This window comes from Artemia franciscana, chromosome 3 (genome assembly GCF_032884065.1).
Source record: "Artemia franciscana chromosome 3, ASM3288406v1, whole genome shotgun sequence".
Classification (NCBI taxonomy): domain Eukaryota; kingdom Metazoa; phylum Arthropoda; class Branchiopoda; order Anostraca; family Artemiidae; genus Artemia; species Artemia franciscana.
In genome coordinates this window covers 42,874,159-42,893,260 of record NC_088865.1, presented here as the reverse complement: position 1 = coordinate 42,893,260, position 19,102 = coordinate 42,874,159, and the positions used below count along the sequence as shown (strand labels likewise).

The following is a 19,102-nucleotide window of genomic DNA, read 5'->3' as shown; positions in this document are numbered from 1 at the left end:
GCTATTATTTTCATTAAAATTCCTTAACTTTTAGGGGGAATATTCACCTTTTTCAAAAATCATGCAAGTTTTCTCCTGGCCTTTTATGGCTCCTGGCCTTTTATTTCCAGGCTCCTGGCCTTTTATGGGTAACACTAAGCTTAACAAATTTCACACATCGTCGCTGTTACACCTAAAGTTCGTAACTGACATTTTTTCACTTCTGAGATATGCGAAAAAATCTGCTTGCTAAGCTGTTTTCAAAGGGAGAATCAGCAAGGAAATGTATGTTCAGTCAAACTCTGAGTATGTAAAATACAGGCTTTCCGCTGGTTAAAAGAGGTTTTTTCTAAGTTAAACCGATTGGCCTACAAGGCAGATACGACATCTACTTGTAACAGAGAGTTTAGCCTGATGTCAGATAAGAGTTTTAATACAAACATATAAAGTGCAACAGGATTCAAGCTTTTACTTTGTCATTCAGCTAACAGAATAAAGGAACTCAAATTGGAACGGATACACTTAAAGATCTTTCGGATCTTCCTCTTCGACGTCTGACTCATACAAAGCGTCTCTGGTTGATTCCGATGAAGGAAGAGCAACGTAGTACTCGTAGAAAGTCCTGGGGATTACAAGAGTATGGCATAAGTCCATCAGATCTTTGTATTTCGCAGGAGGAAGAGGAGTCGGTCCCTTGTATGCACTGAGGAGCTGCAAAGAGTTTTTTTTTGGTGTCATTCTAAGTCACGACTCGTTCACTTTTATGATTGAAAGGTCAGAGTCTTAGTCATAGCTGAAATGGATCTCGGTTGGCCGCTCAATCGACTAGTTGAGCCACTTTTTCGAATTCTGTTTCACTTGCAGACTTTCCCCGCCGGCCTTATAGGCCCATTTTCTGTCTCTCAAGATAGTGTCAGCAGTTTGCTTGAAGTCCAGCCAAAAACTGTAGTCATCGATCACGTGCACCTTATACTGCTCAGGGTTGATTCTGGCTATTAGGCAGATGGTTCTCCAGTTTTCTATAGAAAACACAGGTAAGGTTTTGCCTGCTCTTTTGATGCATGAGTGCATGCTGACCCCTTCTTGCTGAGAATGGCCACTTTAAAGAAATACATGATTTATTTCTTGGACGTGATGCAGTGTCTGAACAGCATATAAAAACACGGAGGCAACGAACTGGTTTTTGAGCTGCCCACTGCAGCCATCAGTAACAAAATAGAATTACCTGTAGCTCCTATACTCATTCAGAATGTTATACATAAGCGGATCAACTTCATTGGTGCCTCTTTGCCCTTTCGTCTGGTCCCGAAGGTTGCAGTGAGCCTTTTTGGTTATCAAGTTAAAAATCATCATGTTAGAAACTACTAATATTCTTTTGTAAAAAATAGTACAGGTCTCTGCTTTCGGAGTTTCAAGTACTCTTTGTAAGTCCATATTCCGCAACATAGCGCTCTTCAGTCCTTCCTCACTGTTCAGGATAACATCTTTTATCACATTTTTAACTTGGCGAGCACGCTTTGCTCTTGACTGGTGCTGCTGAAATGACTCAGCCTAATTCTTTTTTTCTCCTTTAGTAAGTAAGTAGTATCAGGTGCATGTATGGCATTGATCCTTTTTGGGAGTGTGAAAAGATAAGTTCATATGTAGATATAAGATAAGATAATTTTTCTGTAGATACTTTTACACGCAGATACTCACGGGTTTGCATTTGCAACTAAATTCCTTTAGTTCTTTTGCTGGAAGAACTTTTTGCGTTTTCTGTGCTGTGTATTCTTGTCCGGCAGCACGTTCCTTTTTCCTGTCAATATCGGTCACTTTCTTTCATTTGGGATGTTGTTCTGTGTTCCCTCTTTCAACTAATGCCTGATTATCAACAACATACAGTTCTGTGGTAGTCCCTTTCTGGAACAGTTGCATCAGTTTGATCAGGAGCGCTAGTGTCTACTTCAATAAAACTTTCCTGATTGGGATTTTCTCTCTCATTGTCCGTGCTTGGACCCTCCTTGTCTGGCACCCAAGCCTTGTCTTTGGGATCACCATCTAAATCAAATGATAAATCTTCGTCATTGTCATCTTCTATGAGCCTCCGAAGCCCTTCCTCTGAAAGTGCAGTCCTCTTTGGAGTTCTGATTCCTGAAAGAGAGTTCTGTTTCATTCAAAGTTCTTCAACAAGGTAATTCTGGAAAGAAAATAAATTAAAAGTGACTACAAGACTCTAATCAGTTTACTGCACAAAAATTATAAAACAAAATGCGGATAGGCCTAATTATGCCAGTCAGGGAAACGTGTGATTTTCACTTGAAAAAATTCTAACCCTATGCTTTAAACCATACACCTTGATTGACCAAATGCCAAACCTTTGCTTTAAACCACACAACTTGAATCCTGATTCAGCCTAATTCAAGGTATGTGATTTAAAGCAAAGTGTTGGCATTTGGCCAATCAAGATATATGGTTTACGGCATAGGGTTAGACCATTTTCAAGTGATATAGAACAGTCTAACTCTATGCTTTTAATCATATACCTTGATTAACCAAATGGAAACCTTTGCTTTTAACCACATACCTTGAATCCTGATTCAGCCTGATTCAAGGTATGTGGTTTAAAGCAAAAGGATGGCATTTGGTCAATCAAGATATATAGTTTAAAGCATAGGGTTTGACCCTATGCATGATAATGGCATGATATGCCATTACAAGTTTCCCTGACTGACTTATGCAGGATATAAGTGCTATTAGGGGGAAGGTTTCAGGCATAATGCATTTTTTTTTAGATCAACCTTTCAAAAAACATGAAAATGTGGAAGCCTCTTATCTCCAGATACTTAGTCTGGTAAGTTTAGCCCCGTAACCTTCCAAATTATGATTTTGTATTTCCCAACTTCCAGATTCGTAATGGCGTAACTGACAAATAACTGATGAAACTGATGTACTTTGCAGAGTAGCTTTTTGCAGATACGTCCACGGTGGGATTGGCAATTTCGGCAACAAGTGGACGTTACGTATCCCTGTGGTTGCAAACTTGTAGCACAATGTTCTAGGAGTCTAAAGTTCAGATTAACTCAGTTTCGTCAAAAATGTCAGTTACAACCCTTAGGCGTTACTGGACGACATTTGGAATAAACACAATAAGTCAATCCTTTTAATATATTTATTGGTATCTAAGTTTCATTTTTAGAATTTCGGATACTACTGAGCCGTATTGCTCCCTACTTACAATTTGTTTCCATGACCTTTTTGATTTGTATTTGCTACTAAGATAAAATTAAAAATATAAAAATATTTTAGGAAAAATAAAATATTTTAACCATAATAAAAGAAATGTTTTTCTTTGAAAAAGCTGTTTTTATTACTGGTCGTTTTGAATTATTTATCTGGTGGGTTTGTAAACATAAGTTATTTTCTCCCCCCAAAATCGTCCTTGTTGTACCAAAACTTTCAAAATACAGTTAGGACAGTTTTCTATCAATCTGATGTACACATTAATTAGTTCGTGGTAACGAACTTGCAGTAAGGAGCAAGCCGGCTCAATAGTAACCAAAATTCTAAAAAACGGAATTTTGATACAAATAGTTAAATCAAAAGAATCGCATTTTAATGCTGAATTTAAATATATAAGTTTCTTCAAGTATAATTTTGCCGATCAAATGTTACGAGTCTGAGCAAATTTGCCTTATTTTAGAAAATAGGGGAAAACACCCATTAAAAGTCATAGAATCTTGACGAAAATCACACATCAGATTTAACGTATAAGTTTCAAGCTCCTATCTACAAAAATTTTTTGTCAGAAGACAGATCACGGGTGCGTGTTTTTTTTGTTTTTTTTTTTTTTTTTGTTTTTTTTTCTATGAGTGACCGTATCAACCACGTGGTCTTAGACTGTCGCAAGAGGGCTCATTCTAACTGAATTTAAAAGTTATAATACCCTTTTTCAGTGCCCAAAAGTAAGAGGGCACCTAGGCCCCCTCCCACGCACATTTTCCCTCAAAGTCACCGGATCAAAATTTTATGGTAGCCATTCTGTTCAACTTCGTCAAAAACTTAATAAATATGTCTTTTGGGACGACTTAATCCCCCAAAGTCCCCGGGGGAGGGGCTGCAAGTTGCAAACTTTGACCATTATTTACTTATAGTAATGGTTATTATGAAGTGTGCAGACATTTTCAGGGGGACTTTCTCACATTTGGGTGGGGGTGGGTCGGGGAGAGGGGGTTAAGTGGGATGATCTTTCCATGTAGGAATTTTTCACGAAGGAAGATAATTTCCATGAAGGGGGCGCTGGAATATCTAGCATTATTTAAAACAAAAAACACTGAGAAACTAAATAATTAATTTTTTTCAACTGGAAGAAATGAGCAGCATTAAAACTTAAAACAAATATAAAATATTACGCATATAAGGGGGTTCGTCTCCTCCACAATCTCTTGCTCTTTACGCTAAAGTATTTTAGTAATTTCAACTATTTATTCTACGGCCTTTGTGATTCAGGGGTCATTCTTAAACATTTGATACAAAATTCAAGCTTTAGTGTAAAGAGCGAGGTATTGAAGAGGGGGTAAACCCCTTAATATTCATAATAAAAATACACAAATATAGAAGTTCGTTACGTAAGCTAATTCGTAAGGTACGCATGTTTATTACTAACAAACGTTCGTAAAAAAATAAAAAAATCTAGTTGTATTTTTTAGTAGCAAAAAATTGGAGGGCAACTAGGCCTCCTCCCCTGCCCCTTTTTTTCAACATCATCGGATAAAAACTATGAGAAGGCCATTTAGAAAAGAAATATATTAATATGAAAATTTTGTTTTATTTATTCATTTGCGGTGAGCCGAAATCAAAAGACATTAATTCTAAAACGTTTAGAATTTAAATAAAAAAAACTAAGTTTTTTTTTAACTGTGAGTAAGGAGCAACATTAAAACTTAAAACGAACAGAAATTATTCCATATATGAAAGGGGTTGTCCTCTCCTAAACGCCTCGCTCTTTACGCTAAAGTTGTTTTTTATTGTTTAAAAAGTAGAGTTGTGACAAAAAGTCAAACTTTAGCGTAAAGAGCGGGGAGTTGCGAAGGGGATAACCCCTTTCATATACAGAATAATTTCTGTTCGTTTTAAGTTTTAATGTATGATGTTTTTGAGTTGTTGAAAAAATATACTGTTTAGAGGCACTATTTCCATGTATTACATTTATGTTGAATTATATTGCTGGACAGTATATAGTTCACAGCCCTCCTCCCCAGCTAAGGTCTGCTCGATACTTGTACATAATCAATGAAATAAAACCAGTCATGTTGAGTTGCTTAAAACATTGCCCATTTCTGGACGAAGAACTGGGTCATTAGTCTGCTCACTTCAATCTGTTACGCAATAGTCAATACCAAGCGGCACAAGCAACAAGAGCTGGAACAGATCAGTCGCAACTGACCATTTAACCCAAGTGTCAAACAATGAATCTGACATCTCTCGGGATACCTCCCATACTCTATTACTATATTATCTTGTGGGCAGGTCCAGAATGGGCATTAGGTATGTCTATATTTACTTTTTTATAGAAAATGAAATAAAGCAGGTTTAGGTATTTTGGTCACAGGGACATATACCCTTGGAGACTATTCAAAGACCATTTCTATACCCGTAGATTTGTTTTTTCGAAAAATCTTTGCTATAAAGAAAACAAAAGAGGAACAGTTTGAAACAACTAATGAATTGTTTCTAGCAACGGTATCATTTTGGAGAGAGACACGGGGGTTCATAAATTTCCTCTAGTCTTCATGGAATTATGTGTGTACTTAGCAAAGTGTTGCTTTCACTCGACATTTTTATAGGTTTCCCCATCCTTGTGTTACAAATAGATTTAGCAAAATAGATGTGGTAAATTTTTCGTTGTTCATATTATTGACTTACGAATAGAGTGAACATACCACTTGATGTGTTTTTTAAACTCTTTACGAATATAGTAATCACTTTTATCGGAAATTCAAATTTAAGCCTTTTGAGCTTTTGAAAATGACCAAATATTTCTAGTTTTTGGGTATAAAAAAGGCTTAAAATAGCATAAACCAAGCATTCTACACCTTCTTCCATCAGCTTTTATACTTTTGAGATTACATCAAAAACACTGTCAATAATACCAACAACGAAAATTTAGGTAAATGTTTAGTTTCGTCAACAGCTGTCTAAACTGGAAACTATGCTGTGAAGCAGCATAGTTTCCATACTATAGCACTTAGAAATGCTAACTCTAGGAGCGCATCCATTTTCGTTGACCATCCTCGTCCATGAGGCACACTATAAATGAGTTAAGTGGGCCTGCTTATAGGAAACATTACCTAAAGAGCGAAGCGTATTGGTCCATGAGCCCGTGGGCAGCGGGGTGAGGTTTATATTCTATATTTATTTAATTAGCCTCGTTTGAGGTTTTTTTTTTAGTTTTATCACTCCTTCTTGAATAAATATAGAATACAGAGCCAACCCCACTGCCTGCAGGTGGCATTTTCCATGGGGATAATTATCCGTGGGAAGGGGAGTTTTCAGGTGGTGAATTTTTCAAGGGAAATTTTACATTAGGTGAAAAAACCAGAATCCTATACGATATTCTTCTTATGTCTTGCTTTCTCACTGCCAACTTAGTTTTATGCGTGGAGACGTTAAGTGTAATTGTCCTAGATAACTTTTTACCAGGATTGAATTGACTAGAGAATCAATCCGAGGTGGAGGCGGATTTACTGGCACTACTTAAAAAACAATTAGAAATTAATTTAAAAAAAGTTTTTTCAACTGAAAGTAAGGAGCAGCATTAAAACTTAAAACGAACAGGAATTACTACGTATATGACGGGGGTGCCTCTCCTTAACGCCTAGCTCTTTACGTTAAAGTTTGAATTTTGTTCCACTTCCTTTAACACAACTTCCGAAACTCTGTTCGTTTAATTAAAAAGATAAGAAGTTTTTTTAAGCACTAAAAAACTTTAGCGTAAAGAGCGAGGTGTTCAGAAGGAGCTACTCCCCCCCCTGCCATGTATGTAATAATTTCTGTTCATTTGAATTTTAATGATTATCCTTAATTTCAGTTAAAAAATGTAATCTTTTTGTTTATTTAATGAAGATAAAAAGCAAAATCTTCAGATACATCTATTGTTTCCCAAAATCTGTTTCTTACACTTTCAGTTACTATTGGGTCGAGTGGTTCCATACTTAGAGTTCTGTACAACGAACTGTTTAATTGTGGAATTTATAATAAAGCAGCTCGGCGTAACAAACTGTAAGTAAGGAGTGACGGAGCTCAAAAGTAACCGAAACTCTAAAAAATGACAATTTGATTTCAAAAGATTTATCCGAAGAATTGACTTATTATGATGGTTCTAAATATGTAATATTCAATAAGTTTAGTGTTACCCATCAAAGCCTACGAGCCTGAGAAAATTTGCCAAATTTCTAAGAAAGGGGAAATATCAGAATATTTTAATGAAAATGACACCGTCAAATTCATCACACCTGCTAAATATCAAAACATTTTAATTAAAATGACACCGTCAAATTCATCGCATTAGAGAACCGTATTGTATAGGTTCCAAGCTCAATTCTGCACAAATGAGGAATTTTCTATTTTTGCCAGAAAACCGATCAAGTTTTTTTTTTTTTTTTTTTTTTTTTTTTTTTTTTTTTTTTTTTTTTTTTTTTTTTTTTGTTAATAATTGTATCTAGCCAATGGTTCTAAAATCTCGTTTGAGAACTTATTTGAACGGAAATCCAGATCTCTAGTCCCCTTTTAAGTGAAAGAAAAAATTGGATGGTAACTAGCCCCCTTCAACACCTTTTCAAAAATTCGTCTGATCAAAATTTTTAAATGGCCATTTTGCTTAGAATAGTTGAAATGTACAACAAGTATATATTTGAAGATGACGCCCCAGAACCAGTGGAGGAAGGGCGGCAAGCTATGAAATTTGCTCTTTATTTACATATAGTATCTGTTGTAGGGAAATACACTAAATTTTTTTACAGGAAGATTTTCTGGGATTGTTTTTCTTTGGGGAAAATTTCCCAAAGGGATGGAAGTTTCTTTGGATGAACTTTCCAGGAGAAATTTTACACGGGGGATTTGGCCACAATTTATTTACGAAATTTGTTTTACTTGTCTTACTTTCTCTGTGGTATCCCTATTTTAAATGTGAGATGCTTTGGGGAAATTTTCTGGGATTGATTTTTAAGGAAGTTTGAGTTTTCTTGGGGATTTTTACGTAGGGAGGGGGGGGTTTGGGAGAAATTTTTCATGGAAAATCATCACAAAAAAATTTTCCGTGGGCAAATTTTCTGAGGGGAAATGTTTATTCTGGGTTAGGGATTTCCAAGAGATATCTTCCGCACAAAAAAGATTCCCTCGTGGCCTTAAAAAGGATTAGAAATTACATGAAACCATTTTTTTTTCAAATGAAATTATACTAAGGAGTGTTTTTCAGGTGGAATCGTAAGCGAGAATTTTCTTGGGGGAATTTACAGCAAGGATAGAATTGTCCGGGGTAGTTTTCCGGCTGAAAGATTTTACGTTAGAAGAAACTTTCTATGAAAATTTTTCTTGGGTATGAAATGTTCCGGCATTATTTGAAATAAGATTAGAAATTAAATAAATAAAAATAAGTTTTTTTCTACTGGAAGAATGATCAACATTAGAGCACAAAACAAAAAGAAATTATTCCGTATATGAGAGTGGCTACCTCCTCTTCAGTACTCCACTCTTTACGTGGAAGATTGACCTTTTGTCTCAATCCTTTAAGAACGATTCCTGAAACAGAAAGGTCGTATAATTTAAAATTAGGATCTTTCTTTTTTTTAAGTTCCTAGGAACATTAGCTTGCTGAGAGGGGTATTCAGGGGGTGGTAACACCCCCCCTCCCCGATATACAGAATATTTCTGTTAGTATTAAGTTTTAATTTTTCTCCTTAGTTTATGTCGACAATTATTTTTTTGTGCTTAATTTACTTGTTGAATCAAACAGTTCGTAGTAAAGAACATTAATTACATAGGAAATTGTCAATAGAAGTAATAATTCTCAACAGAAAAATTTTGCTAGCTGTGTATGCATAGAAATAATTTTTTATTTAAATCTCTTTAAAGTCTATGATTACTCGCCAATATTTATTACACTGAATTTTTTTAACCTTAGATTATACATTGAAATTAGATATCCTTAATGAAAATCTATCATCCAATCTTAAACATTCAAAGACTACGCTAGGAGTTTCAGCCTTTATAAACATATTTCAGTTTTATATTTTATATATGTGATTTTATACTGTACATTTTAAATTTTTGTATTTGTATCTCACCCGTAAGAGATAGTCATTTAGGCACAATCATGATCGGAAAGGCCAAATATTTATATAATGTTAAGTCAGGAGCTCATTATCAAACAGTTCTTGATAACAAACTTTGAGTAAGGACTGACACATCTCAATAGTAACCAAAACTCTAAAAAACTGAATATTGATATCATTAGATAAATAAAAAGAATTAAATTGACTTTTATGCCGATTCCGAATATATAAGATTAATTAAGGTGAATGTTACTTATTAAAGCTAGAAGTCTGAGAAAAATTGCCTGAGTTTCAAATAAGGGGAGAAACACCCCCAAAAATTCAAAGAATCCTAATCAAAATTTCTAATCAAAATTTCTTTTCGAGGAGTGATCATATCGAACTAATTACCCTAGAAGATCAAAAGAGTCCACATTCGAACGGAAAATCAAAAGTTCTAGTTTCCTTTATAAATAACCAAAAAGATTGGGGTGCAGCTAGCCCCCCTCCAACACTCCTTTTTTCAGAAAAGTCATCTGATTAAAATATTGGAATTGCCATCTCGTTCGCCATAGTTGAAAGATCCAACTATGCATTTGGGGTAACATGGTTCCCAATAGCCTATGGTGAAAGGGCCTGTCAATTATGAGATTTCCGGGGGTGAGCTGCCAGAGTGAGGAAAAGCTTCACAAAAATCCAAAAATCAAATAATATAAAACATCCGAAAATACCTTACTTTTCTACCATAACTAAAAATCTAAAGTGCTAATTGTTCAACTAGACAAAAATCATGTTTTTTTCTTGTTTGTTTTCTCATTAAAGCCTTAGTTTATGAAAGTCTGCCAATACAGGAAAATATCATGAGCCGTTATATTTGAGCTAGTTTTCAAGATGTATGTTCACTGGCTACAAAGCAATAATATTGGTTTGTCTTAAGCTCCAACTTTAATCTTTACTTCTATCAAAAACTATGTTTTTTCTTCAGTAAATGTCCTTTTGGGAAGAATAGGAAAATCCTTTCAAAAAAGGGATTATTGCAAAAATCCTCGAATTAGTTTTACCTCAGAAGATAACATAGTGTATTAGCTGCCTCTCTGAGTGAGAAGGGTTGGTAAAGATAATGAAAGTACAATTCTTCATCAAGCAGTCATTATTTTGTAAAAAAAAGAACCCTTTTTTGGCATTTTGACTTTCTAAAGATGGAACATAAAAATTCTTGGAACATTTTTCTCTATGAGGAAGTCATTCAATGAAAACTTACAATAACTATCAGTTATGTAGATTATCTTATTTTCATTTATATGTTATTTTAGGTCCAGAAAAATCAAAAAACTGCAAGCTGCTTCAAGATTTCGGTTATAAACAACACTTTTTTGGCAAAAAAAACCAACGATTTTTTGGCATTTTGACTTTCTAAAGATGAACATAAAAATTCTTGGAACACTTCTCTCTGTGAGGAAGTACTTCATTGAAAACCTATAATAACTATCAGTTACGCAGATTTTCTTATTTTCATTTATATGTTATTTTAGGTCCAGAAAAATCAAAAAACTGCAAGCTGCTTCAAGATTTCGGTTATAAACAACACTTTTTTGGCAAAAAAAACAAAACTTTTTTTGACATTTTGACTTTCTAAAGATGAATATAAAAATTCTTGGAACACTTCACTCTGTGAGGAAGTACTTCAATGAAAACCTATAATAACTATCAGTTACGCAGATTTTCTTATTTTCAGTTATATGTTATTTTAGGTCCAGAAAAATCAAAAAACTGCAAGCTGCTTCAAGATTTCGGTTATAAACAACACTTTTTTGGCAAAAAAACAACGATTTTTTGGCATTTTGACTTTCTAATGATGAACATAAAAATTCTTGGAACACTTCTCTCTGTGAGGAAGTACTTCATTGAAAACCTATAATAACTATCAGTTACGCAGATTTTCTTATTTTCATTTATATGTTATTTTAGGTCCAGAAAAATCAAAAAACTGCAAGCTGCTTCAAGATTTCGGTTATAAACAACACTTTTTTGGCAAAAAAAACAACACTTTTTTGGCATTTTGACTTTCTAAAGATGAATATAAAAATTCTTGGAACACTTTTCTCTGTGAGGAAGTACTTCATTGAAAACCTATAATAACTATCAGTTACGCAGATTTTCTTATTTTCATTTATATGTTATTTTAGGTCCAGAAAAATCAAAAAACTGCAAGCTGCTTCAAGATTTCGGTTATAATGGCTACGAACAAGCAAGAAATCGACGGGCATTGTTTAGCTCAGATTTGCTTCGACCAATAAAGAAGAAAAAAGACAAACAAACAAAGATGGAAAGGTAATATTAGGATATTTGACAATAATTTTGACAATAATGAGGATGAACCTTTTTCACTGTGATTGAATGTAAGAATTTTTTTTTGGACCAAGTAAAAAAAGCAAAAACAAGACTGGGAAAGAGGAAAACCATCTAAACTCAAGTTTTTAATTCTTCCCGTGGTTCACTGAGGAGACTAAGCGTGCTGACTTCTTAAAAACTTTAAAAAGGCTTTCGTGGTTGAAGTTTGTAAAGTGGTAGAATCGAATCTTGTAATCAAAATTTTTCACTGTTTGCTAAATGGACATATGTAAATCGTTTATTCATACTTATACTTTACAGTTTGTCTAAAACCCCTTCAACACTCTTTCATCAACCCAATCAGCTTAATTTAGGCCAATGCTTACTGCTAAAAGGAAAAAAATTACTCAAAATTCTAAAAATAATCGTTCGTGTCAGAGTTTATGCTATTATTTAATTTAAAAAAAAGGCTTCCACAAAAAAGAATGATTGTCAAAGGTAATGAAAGAGCTATATCAATACCTAAATGGAGAAGAAACGGATTTGATGCCTACCATTCAGGGTTAAAATAAAAAACCCTCCAAACGAAATTAGAACTCCTGTGGGAGGACTGACGTAAGTTTTGTCTTTAGGATGGCATAAAAAACCTTTCTTCTCAGAATTGAGGTTGTATTAATATGAGTATGGTGTATTAACACGAAATTCTTTCCATATTTGCCACATAGCCGTAAAATTTCTTGTATTTGAACCCCCGCGTGCGCCGTCTGAAGTTGCCCGTCGCGAGGCTACCCGTGTTACCGTTGCAGGGCAAGTAGTACTTCCAAGCCGCAAGTTGAAGTACCTAGGTATCACATATGGAAGCGACCTCAGAAGCTCGCGTGCTCTTTTTGTTGACCAGGTTCTGTCGGGTTTTCGGTCTGGGTATGCTAAACTTGCAGCTCTGAAGTTTAAATTTAATAAGCATATTCTTGCTAGGTTGTATCGTGCCGTCGCTCTTCCCTTTGCTCACTACATCTCACCCGTTTGGCATTGGCTATCGAATTCGGATATGTTGCGAATCCGTTCAGGCTTTTGCAAATATTTAAAGTTTCTGCTTGGTCTGCCACTTTACCTCCGTAACACTGGTCTGCTAGAAAAGTATCATATACCTGATCCTGTTGAGTTCATGCCGAATTTTGAAAAACAAGCTCTCGTGAAACACAGGGCACTATTATTTGATTTCCCAGCGACTTTTTTGCTTGATAGTTGAAGTGTGATTTGTTTGTATTTAGTGATTATTATGTTCGGTTGATTTGTTTTCGTCTTTAATTTCTCTTTTCTTTTGTTTTGCTCCGCTTCTTCATGCTTCTTTGTATTAATATGAGTATGGTGTATTAACACGAAATTCTTTCCATATTTGCCACATAGCCGTAAATTGAGGAGGCACTGTGTAATAGGAGGGAATCGTCTGAAGAGTCAATCAATTTCACTAGTAGAGTTACTAAGGATATTCTGAACTCATGCATGTCTTTTTTATACATTTCTTGCCAACAGGAGTGCCTAACCTTCTTCCATATTAAATAAAAAAAACTAGTTTTTTTTAACTGAAAGTAAGGAGCGACATTAAAACTTAAAACGAACAGAAATTACTCCGTATATGAAATGGGTCGTCCCCTCCGCTACGCTAAAGTTTGACTCTTTGTTTCACTCTTTACGCTAAAGTTTGACTCTTTGCCACAATTCTACTTTTTAAAACAATTAAAAACTTTAGCGTAAAGAGCGTGGGACTGCGGAGGGGACAACCCATTTCATATACGGAGTAATTTCTGTTCGTTTTAAGTTTTAATGTCGCTCCTTACTTTCAGTTAAAAAAAACTAGTTTTTCTTATTTAATTTCTGAATGTTTTTGAATTAATGCATGTTTGATTTTGGCTCTCCGCACATAAAATTATTAAAATGAAATTTGCTTATTAATTTTTTTTGGCTAAATTGCTTTCTCTTAGTTTTGATCAGACGATTTTGAGAAATAAGGAGTGGGGAAGGAGGCCTAGCTGCCCTCCAATTTTTCGGTTACTTTAAAAGGCTACTAGAACTTTTAATATTCAACGAACGTTTTTATTAGTAAAAAATATACGTAACTTAAGAATTAACTTACGTAACAAACTTTTATATTCTTATATTTTTATTATGTGTACGAGGGGGTTTGTACCCTCGTTAATACCTCGCTCTTTACACTAAATCGTAAGTTTTGTCCCAATTCTTTAAGAATGACCCCTGAATCAAAAAGGCCGTAGAATAAATAGTTGAAATCACTAAAAATATTTTAGCATAAAGAGCGAGGTATTTATCTCCTCCTAAATACCTCGCTCTTTATGCTAAAGTATTTTTAGAACCCCTCATATGCGTAATAATCTCTGTTCGTTTTAAATTTCAATGCTATTCCTTACTTTCATTTGAAAAAACGTTTTCATGTTTATTTTTTCATTGTTTTTTTTATAGTAATGCTAGAAAATCCTGCGCCCTTTTCATTGAATTTTTCTTCCCCCATGACATATTCCTCAAAGGAAAGATCCTCCCACAAAGCCCTCTCCCATCAACCCCACCCCCAAACCAAAAAATCCCCATGAAAACGTCTGTACACTTCCCAATAACCATTACTATATGTAAACACTGGTCAAAGTTTGTAACTTGCAGCCCCTCCCTCAGGGATTGTGGGGGAGTAAGTCATTCCCAAAGACATGGTTATTATGGTTTTCGACTATGTTGAACAAAATGGCTATCTTAAAATTTTAATCTGTTGACTTTTGGAAAAAAATGAGCATGGGAGGGGGCCTATTTGCCCTCCAATTTTTTGGTCACTTAAAAAGGGCACTAGAACTTCTCATTTCCGTTAGAATGAGCCCTCTCGCGACATCCTAGGACCACTTGGTCGATAAGATGACCCCTGGGAAAAAAAAAAAAAAAAAACAAATAAATAAACAAGCACCCGTGATTTGTCTTCTGGCAAAAAATACAAAATTCCACATTTTTTAGATAGGAGCTTGAAATTTTTGCTATAGAGTTCTCTGATATACCGAATGCGATAGTGTGATTTTCGTTAAGATTCTGTGACTTTTAATGGATGTTTCCCCCTTTTTTCCAAAATAGGGCAAATTGATGACAAAGACTAAATTAATTGAAACTTAATATTTAGAATCAGCGTAAAAATTTGAATCTTTTGATGTATCTTTTAGCATCAAAATTCCGTTTTTTAGAGTCTCGTTTACTATTGAGCCGGGTCGCCCCTTACTACAGTTCCTTACCACGAAGTGTTTGAAAAGAAAATAATTCGGTATTTCGGGGCTTCTGACATTATTACTCCTTTGCGGAAGTTAGGCTCAAAATTGAAAAAGGATTATATTTTTTCTCTGGGCCCCTTCCACCTCTTAGTTCGTTTATTTTCCCGTTAGTTTTCACCTGTTTTCGCTTTATAGTTGTGTTATCTCTTAGCAGTTCTTTCGTTAGTTGAGTTATGGTTGTGGTATACATGTTTTATCGCTCGTATAGTTGTGTTATTTTCAAATTATACTCCATAATAGAGAGGCTCCGAACACCCAGCATTGTATATTAAGCTCTTAATTTGACATTTTTTTCTAACGTGACCAGATTCGTCCTGCGCCCTTTTCATTGAATTTTTTTCCCCCATGGCATATTTCTCCAAGGAAAGATCCTCCCACATAGCCCCCTCCCTCAACCCTACCCCCAAAACCAAAAAAATCCCCCTGAAAACGTCTGTACACTTTCCAATAACCATTATTATATGTAAACACTGGTTGAAGCTTGTAACTTGCAACCCCTCCCCCAGGGGCTGTGGGGGAGCAAGTCATCCCCAAAAATCATAGTTATTATGATTTTCGACTATGCTAAACAAAATGGCTATCTCAAAATTTTGATCCGTTGACTTTGGGAAAAAAATGAGCGTGGGAGGGGGCCTAGATGCCCTCCAATTTTTTTGGTCACTTAAAAAGGGCACTAGAACTTTTCATTTCCGTTAGAATGAGCCCTCTTGCGACATTCTAGGACCACTTGGTCGATACGATGACCCCTGGGAAAAAAAAAAAAAAAAAAACAAAAAAAAAAACAAACAAATAAACACGCACCCGTGATTTGTCTTCGGGCAAAAAATGCAAAATTCCACATTTTTGTAGATAGGAGCTTGAAACTTCTATAGTAGGGTTCTCTGATACGCTGAATCTGATGGTGTCATTTTCGTTAAGATCCTACGACTTTTAGGGGGTGTTTCCCCCTATTTTCCTAAATAAGGCAAATTTTCTCAGGCTCGTAACTTTTGATGGCTAAGACTAAACTTGATGAAACTTATATATTTAAAATCAGCATTAAAATGCGATTCTTTTGATGTAGCTATTGATATTAAAATTCAATTTTTTAGAGTTTTGGTTACTATTGAACCGGATCGCTCCTTACTACAGTTTGTTACCACGAACTGTTTGATAGTTATCGCTAGTTTCTCCTTTTGATTACCTTATTGAACGCTACTTAGTATTTCTTCAAGTGTGTCGGTATCCTCATCAGCTATGTCAACGACTTAGTTTTATGCCTTATTTTTGTGTCAAAACATTCTGGGCTGCGAAATAAAATCAATCTTGATGAGAGATTCTCATTTTCATTCTGTGGGGGGGGGGGGGGTAAGGTTCTACAGGTAGAATAAACTAACCCAAAACCAGTTTTCTTTGCGTTGAGATTCAAAAGTTTCCCTCTTGAAATAATTAGACCTTGGCAGAAGGATGGCTGTCCTATGTCTCCCCATGTGCATTGGATTTATCGGACTGAGTAGACTGAGCTTAGTGGCACTTCAGATCTCTCTGATTTTATTAATACTTAGTTCTTGCTCTCTAATTTCAGTCTCCAATCAAATTAACCATCTAATATGAAAAATTACCAAGAAAAGAAATATGGTTTGACAGTCTAACATACATATACGAATATTTATTTGTTAGAGTTTTAATAATTTTTGATTTATTAAAATTATAAAATTGAAAACATTTAAAATATATTTTGTTTTCTGTAAAATTCAACCTATGTTCTTCCCCTTGTTTTGAGTGTTACTAGGTAATTTATTGTAAAGTATTTACTTAAATACCTTACAAGATTTATTCACGTATTTATTGATGGTGATTTGTTGCAATCTTACGCTTTGACGGTTATTTGATTTTATTTTTGCAAATTTTTGGCTTAATGGAGCTCTGTACTTTTCTTTTAACTGCTTTGTGGAAAAAGTTCTTTTTAAATTAGATTATTATGAGATTTTTGAATGAAGATTTTATCTGGCAGTAAGTTATCCGCAGAACTTTGATCTTTCATCACCTTTGCAAAGACTTTTTTTTAAATTATTAAACACCAATAGAGAGGTTTTCAACAAATTAAAATGATTCCAACAAAAACATAATTTTGCCGTTTTTTTGGCGATTGAAGAGGAGATACAAAACGTACAAACGATACTAAGTAATAGCAATGTATTTGTGATTAGTACAATACTGTCCAAAGATTCAAAACTTCTGAGTGAAATTCCAAAGTCTCAGGGAAAACTTCAAGGAAGGGTAGTCCTGATTTAAAGTACAGGTCTATTTTAAAATTTATTCCTCATATTTATTTTGTTTTTTTTTAGTCGAAATGAAGAATGGCCTTCTCCCCCTTGGATAATAAAAGTTTTGGCTGATGATCGGACCTTTTACTTCCAAGATCTTTTGGAATCACTTGGGACCATTATTGTTTTAACGGCACAAGTTATTGACACCAGCAATCAAACCTACCCTAACCCCTTATCGCACTGGGCGCGACTGAAAGGTGCTGGCTATGGTGCTATGTTTGTTTCAAAGCTTGTTCACATCTGGCTTGGAGGATTTCAATTACTGTATAGTAAAATTGCAGCAGAACTTTGCTAATGTGATTCATGACTACAGATCCTTACTTTATTATTTGTGAGGTTGTGATATTGCTAACATTTTCAAGGAAGACTAACAACAGAACAGTGAACAAGCATTGCTATCCATTCATTCAGAGTATGTTGTCTATTTTCATATGTGTTAGTGAGTCTTCGGGTAAAATCAGATTTAAAGAATTTGATACATTAATTTTACCATAAGATTATGAACACAAGCATAAGTCACGTAAAATGTAACGAAATCAAAAAATCATTTTATTTAAAATACCAAAGTAAAATATTAGTTGTGTAAAATAAAAATTCTTGCTTGGAATAGCCAAACGATATTACTATAAAAAGGACTACAGTCGCAAGAAGCAAAAAATCGTACAATCTTATTCACATTCTCCTTTGACCTAAATCGTTTCCAGTGTGAACTTAATCTAATCTCGGTAAAATTGTTCTAAATCTGCTTGATTTATCAATCAACATGTCTATTATTAAATTTGTTTACGTTATTGATGGTTAGATTTAATTTTGTTGTTGATACTGTTGCGATTCTTTTCTTTCTTTTTTCAACGAAGGTTTAATTTGAGGTCATGCAGCTTAGCTGTCAGTTATTCATACCGTGAGAGTATTTAAATAGGTGGAGGGATTTCTTCCAAGTGCAAAACAGACAATGTTATGTCGAGATTTGTTTTTCTTAAAACATTGAGATGTTTATCTATTTTATTAAGACTCATAAGCAGCTTTTTAAGAAAGGGAGACTTAATACCAGAAAAAAAAGTTTTTAAGTTTTCTACTTTAGCTAATTCGAACAATGGGGAAATTGAATATATAACGGATCTCTCTCTCCGTCCCAATCTCTCCTTTTATGACTATATCAGTGCCTCTCATTATCATTCCTGATCTTTATTTCTCTCCATTTTCCGTCTCCCATATCTTTCTCTATATCTTTTAGTTTTATGCTGATGTTATTTTGTACTTTTTCAGTCTTTTTTAGTTCAGCTGTTTTTGTTGCTATTTTGCTTATGGTCAAATAGTTCACCGGCCGCTGGTCCAAATGGCATACAGCTATTTATAGATGCACAAGTTTTGTAGATTGTAAACTGTAATTGGGAATAGGTGAAAGGGAGTCTCTTATTTATTTTATGAATTTGTACTTTACCACATATGTGATAGATTTTGAACAACTGCCAAGTAAATAAACTGTTTTATATTGATTTTTTTTTGTTTCTTGAATCACCCAAAGAAAAGATATTGTGATATGTTTTAATCGAATTGAAAAGGAGCTTTTTGAAGATTCTGCAATTTAAATTTGCAGAGGTTATTTTACAAATTTGTTGCATTGGTCAGTACAGCTTTACCTTATCCTCTTTTTTTTCTCCTTGTCTGTTCTTCTATCCCTCCAGTGTTGTTATTCAGAAAACCATAGAAAGGATCAGATACTACCATTGTAAAGTAAATCATAGAAAGGATTAGAAATAATAGAAAGGAATTTTCTCGAAACGTTAAAGGGTGTTAATGCTTAATGAACTTAATTTATTCCTAATTTCAGAAGCGGCCCTCTCCCATCTTTTTACGCTAAAGTGTAATTTTTTAT

The 19,102-nt window shown here is 34.5% G+C and overlaps 1 protein-coding gene across 1 annotated transcript; it reads left to right on the top strand.

Annotated features, from left to right (window-relative positions):
* The first annotated feature begins 5,344 nt into the window (after positions 1-5,344).
* On the top strand, positions 5,345-18,722 carry LOC136025285 (uncharacterized). The gene is made up of 3 exons (XM_065701171.1): positions 5,345-5,505; positions 11,456-11,600; positions 17,245-18,722. Exons 1-3 carry the CDS (start codon positions 5,427-5,429, stop codon positions 17,519-17,521), a joined length of 501 nt encoding a protein of 166 aa, XP_065557243.1. The 5' UTR covers positions 5,345-5,426; the 3' UTR covers positions 17,522-18,722.
* The last annotated feature ends 380 nt before the right edge of the window (positions 18,723-19,102 follow it).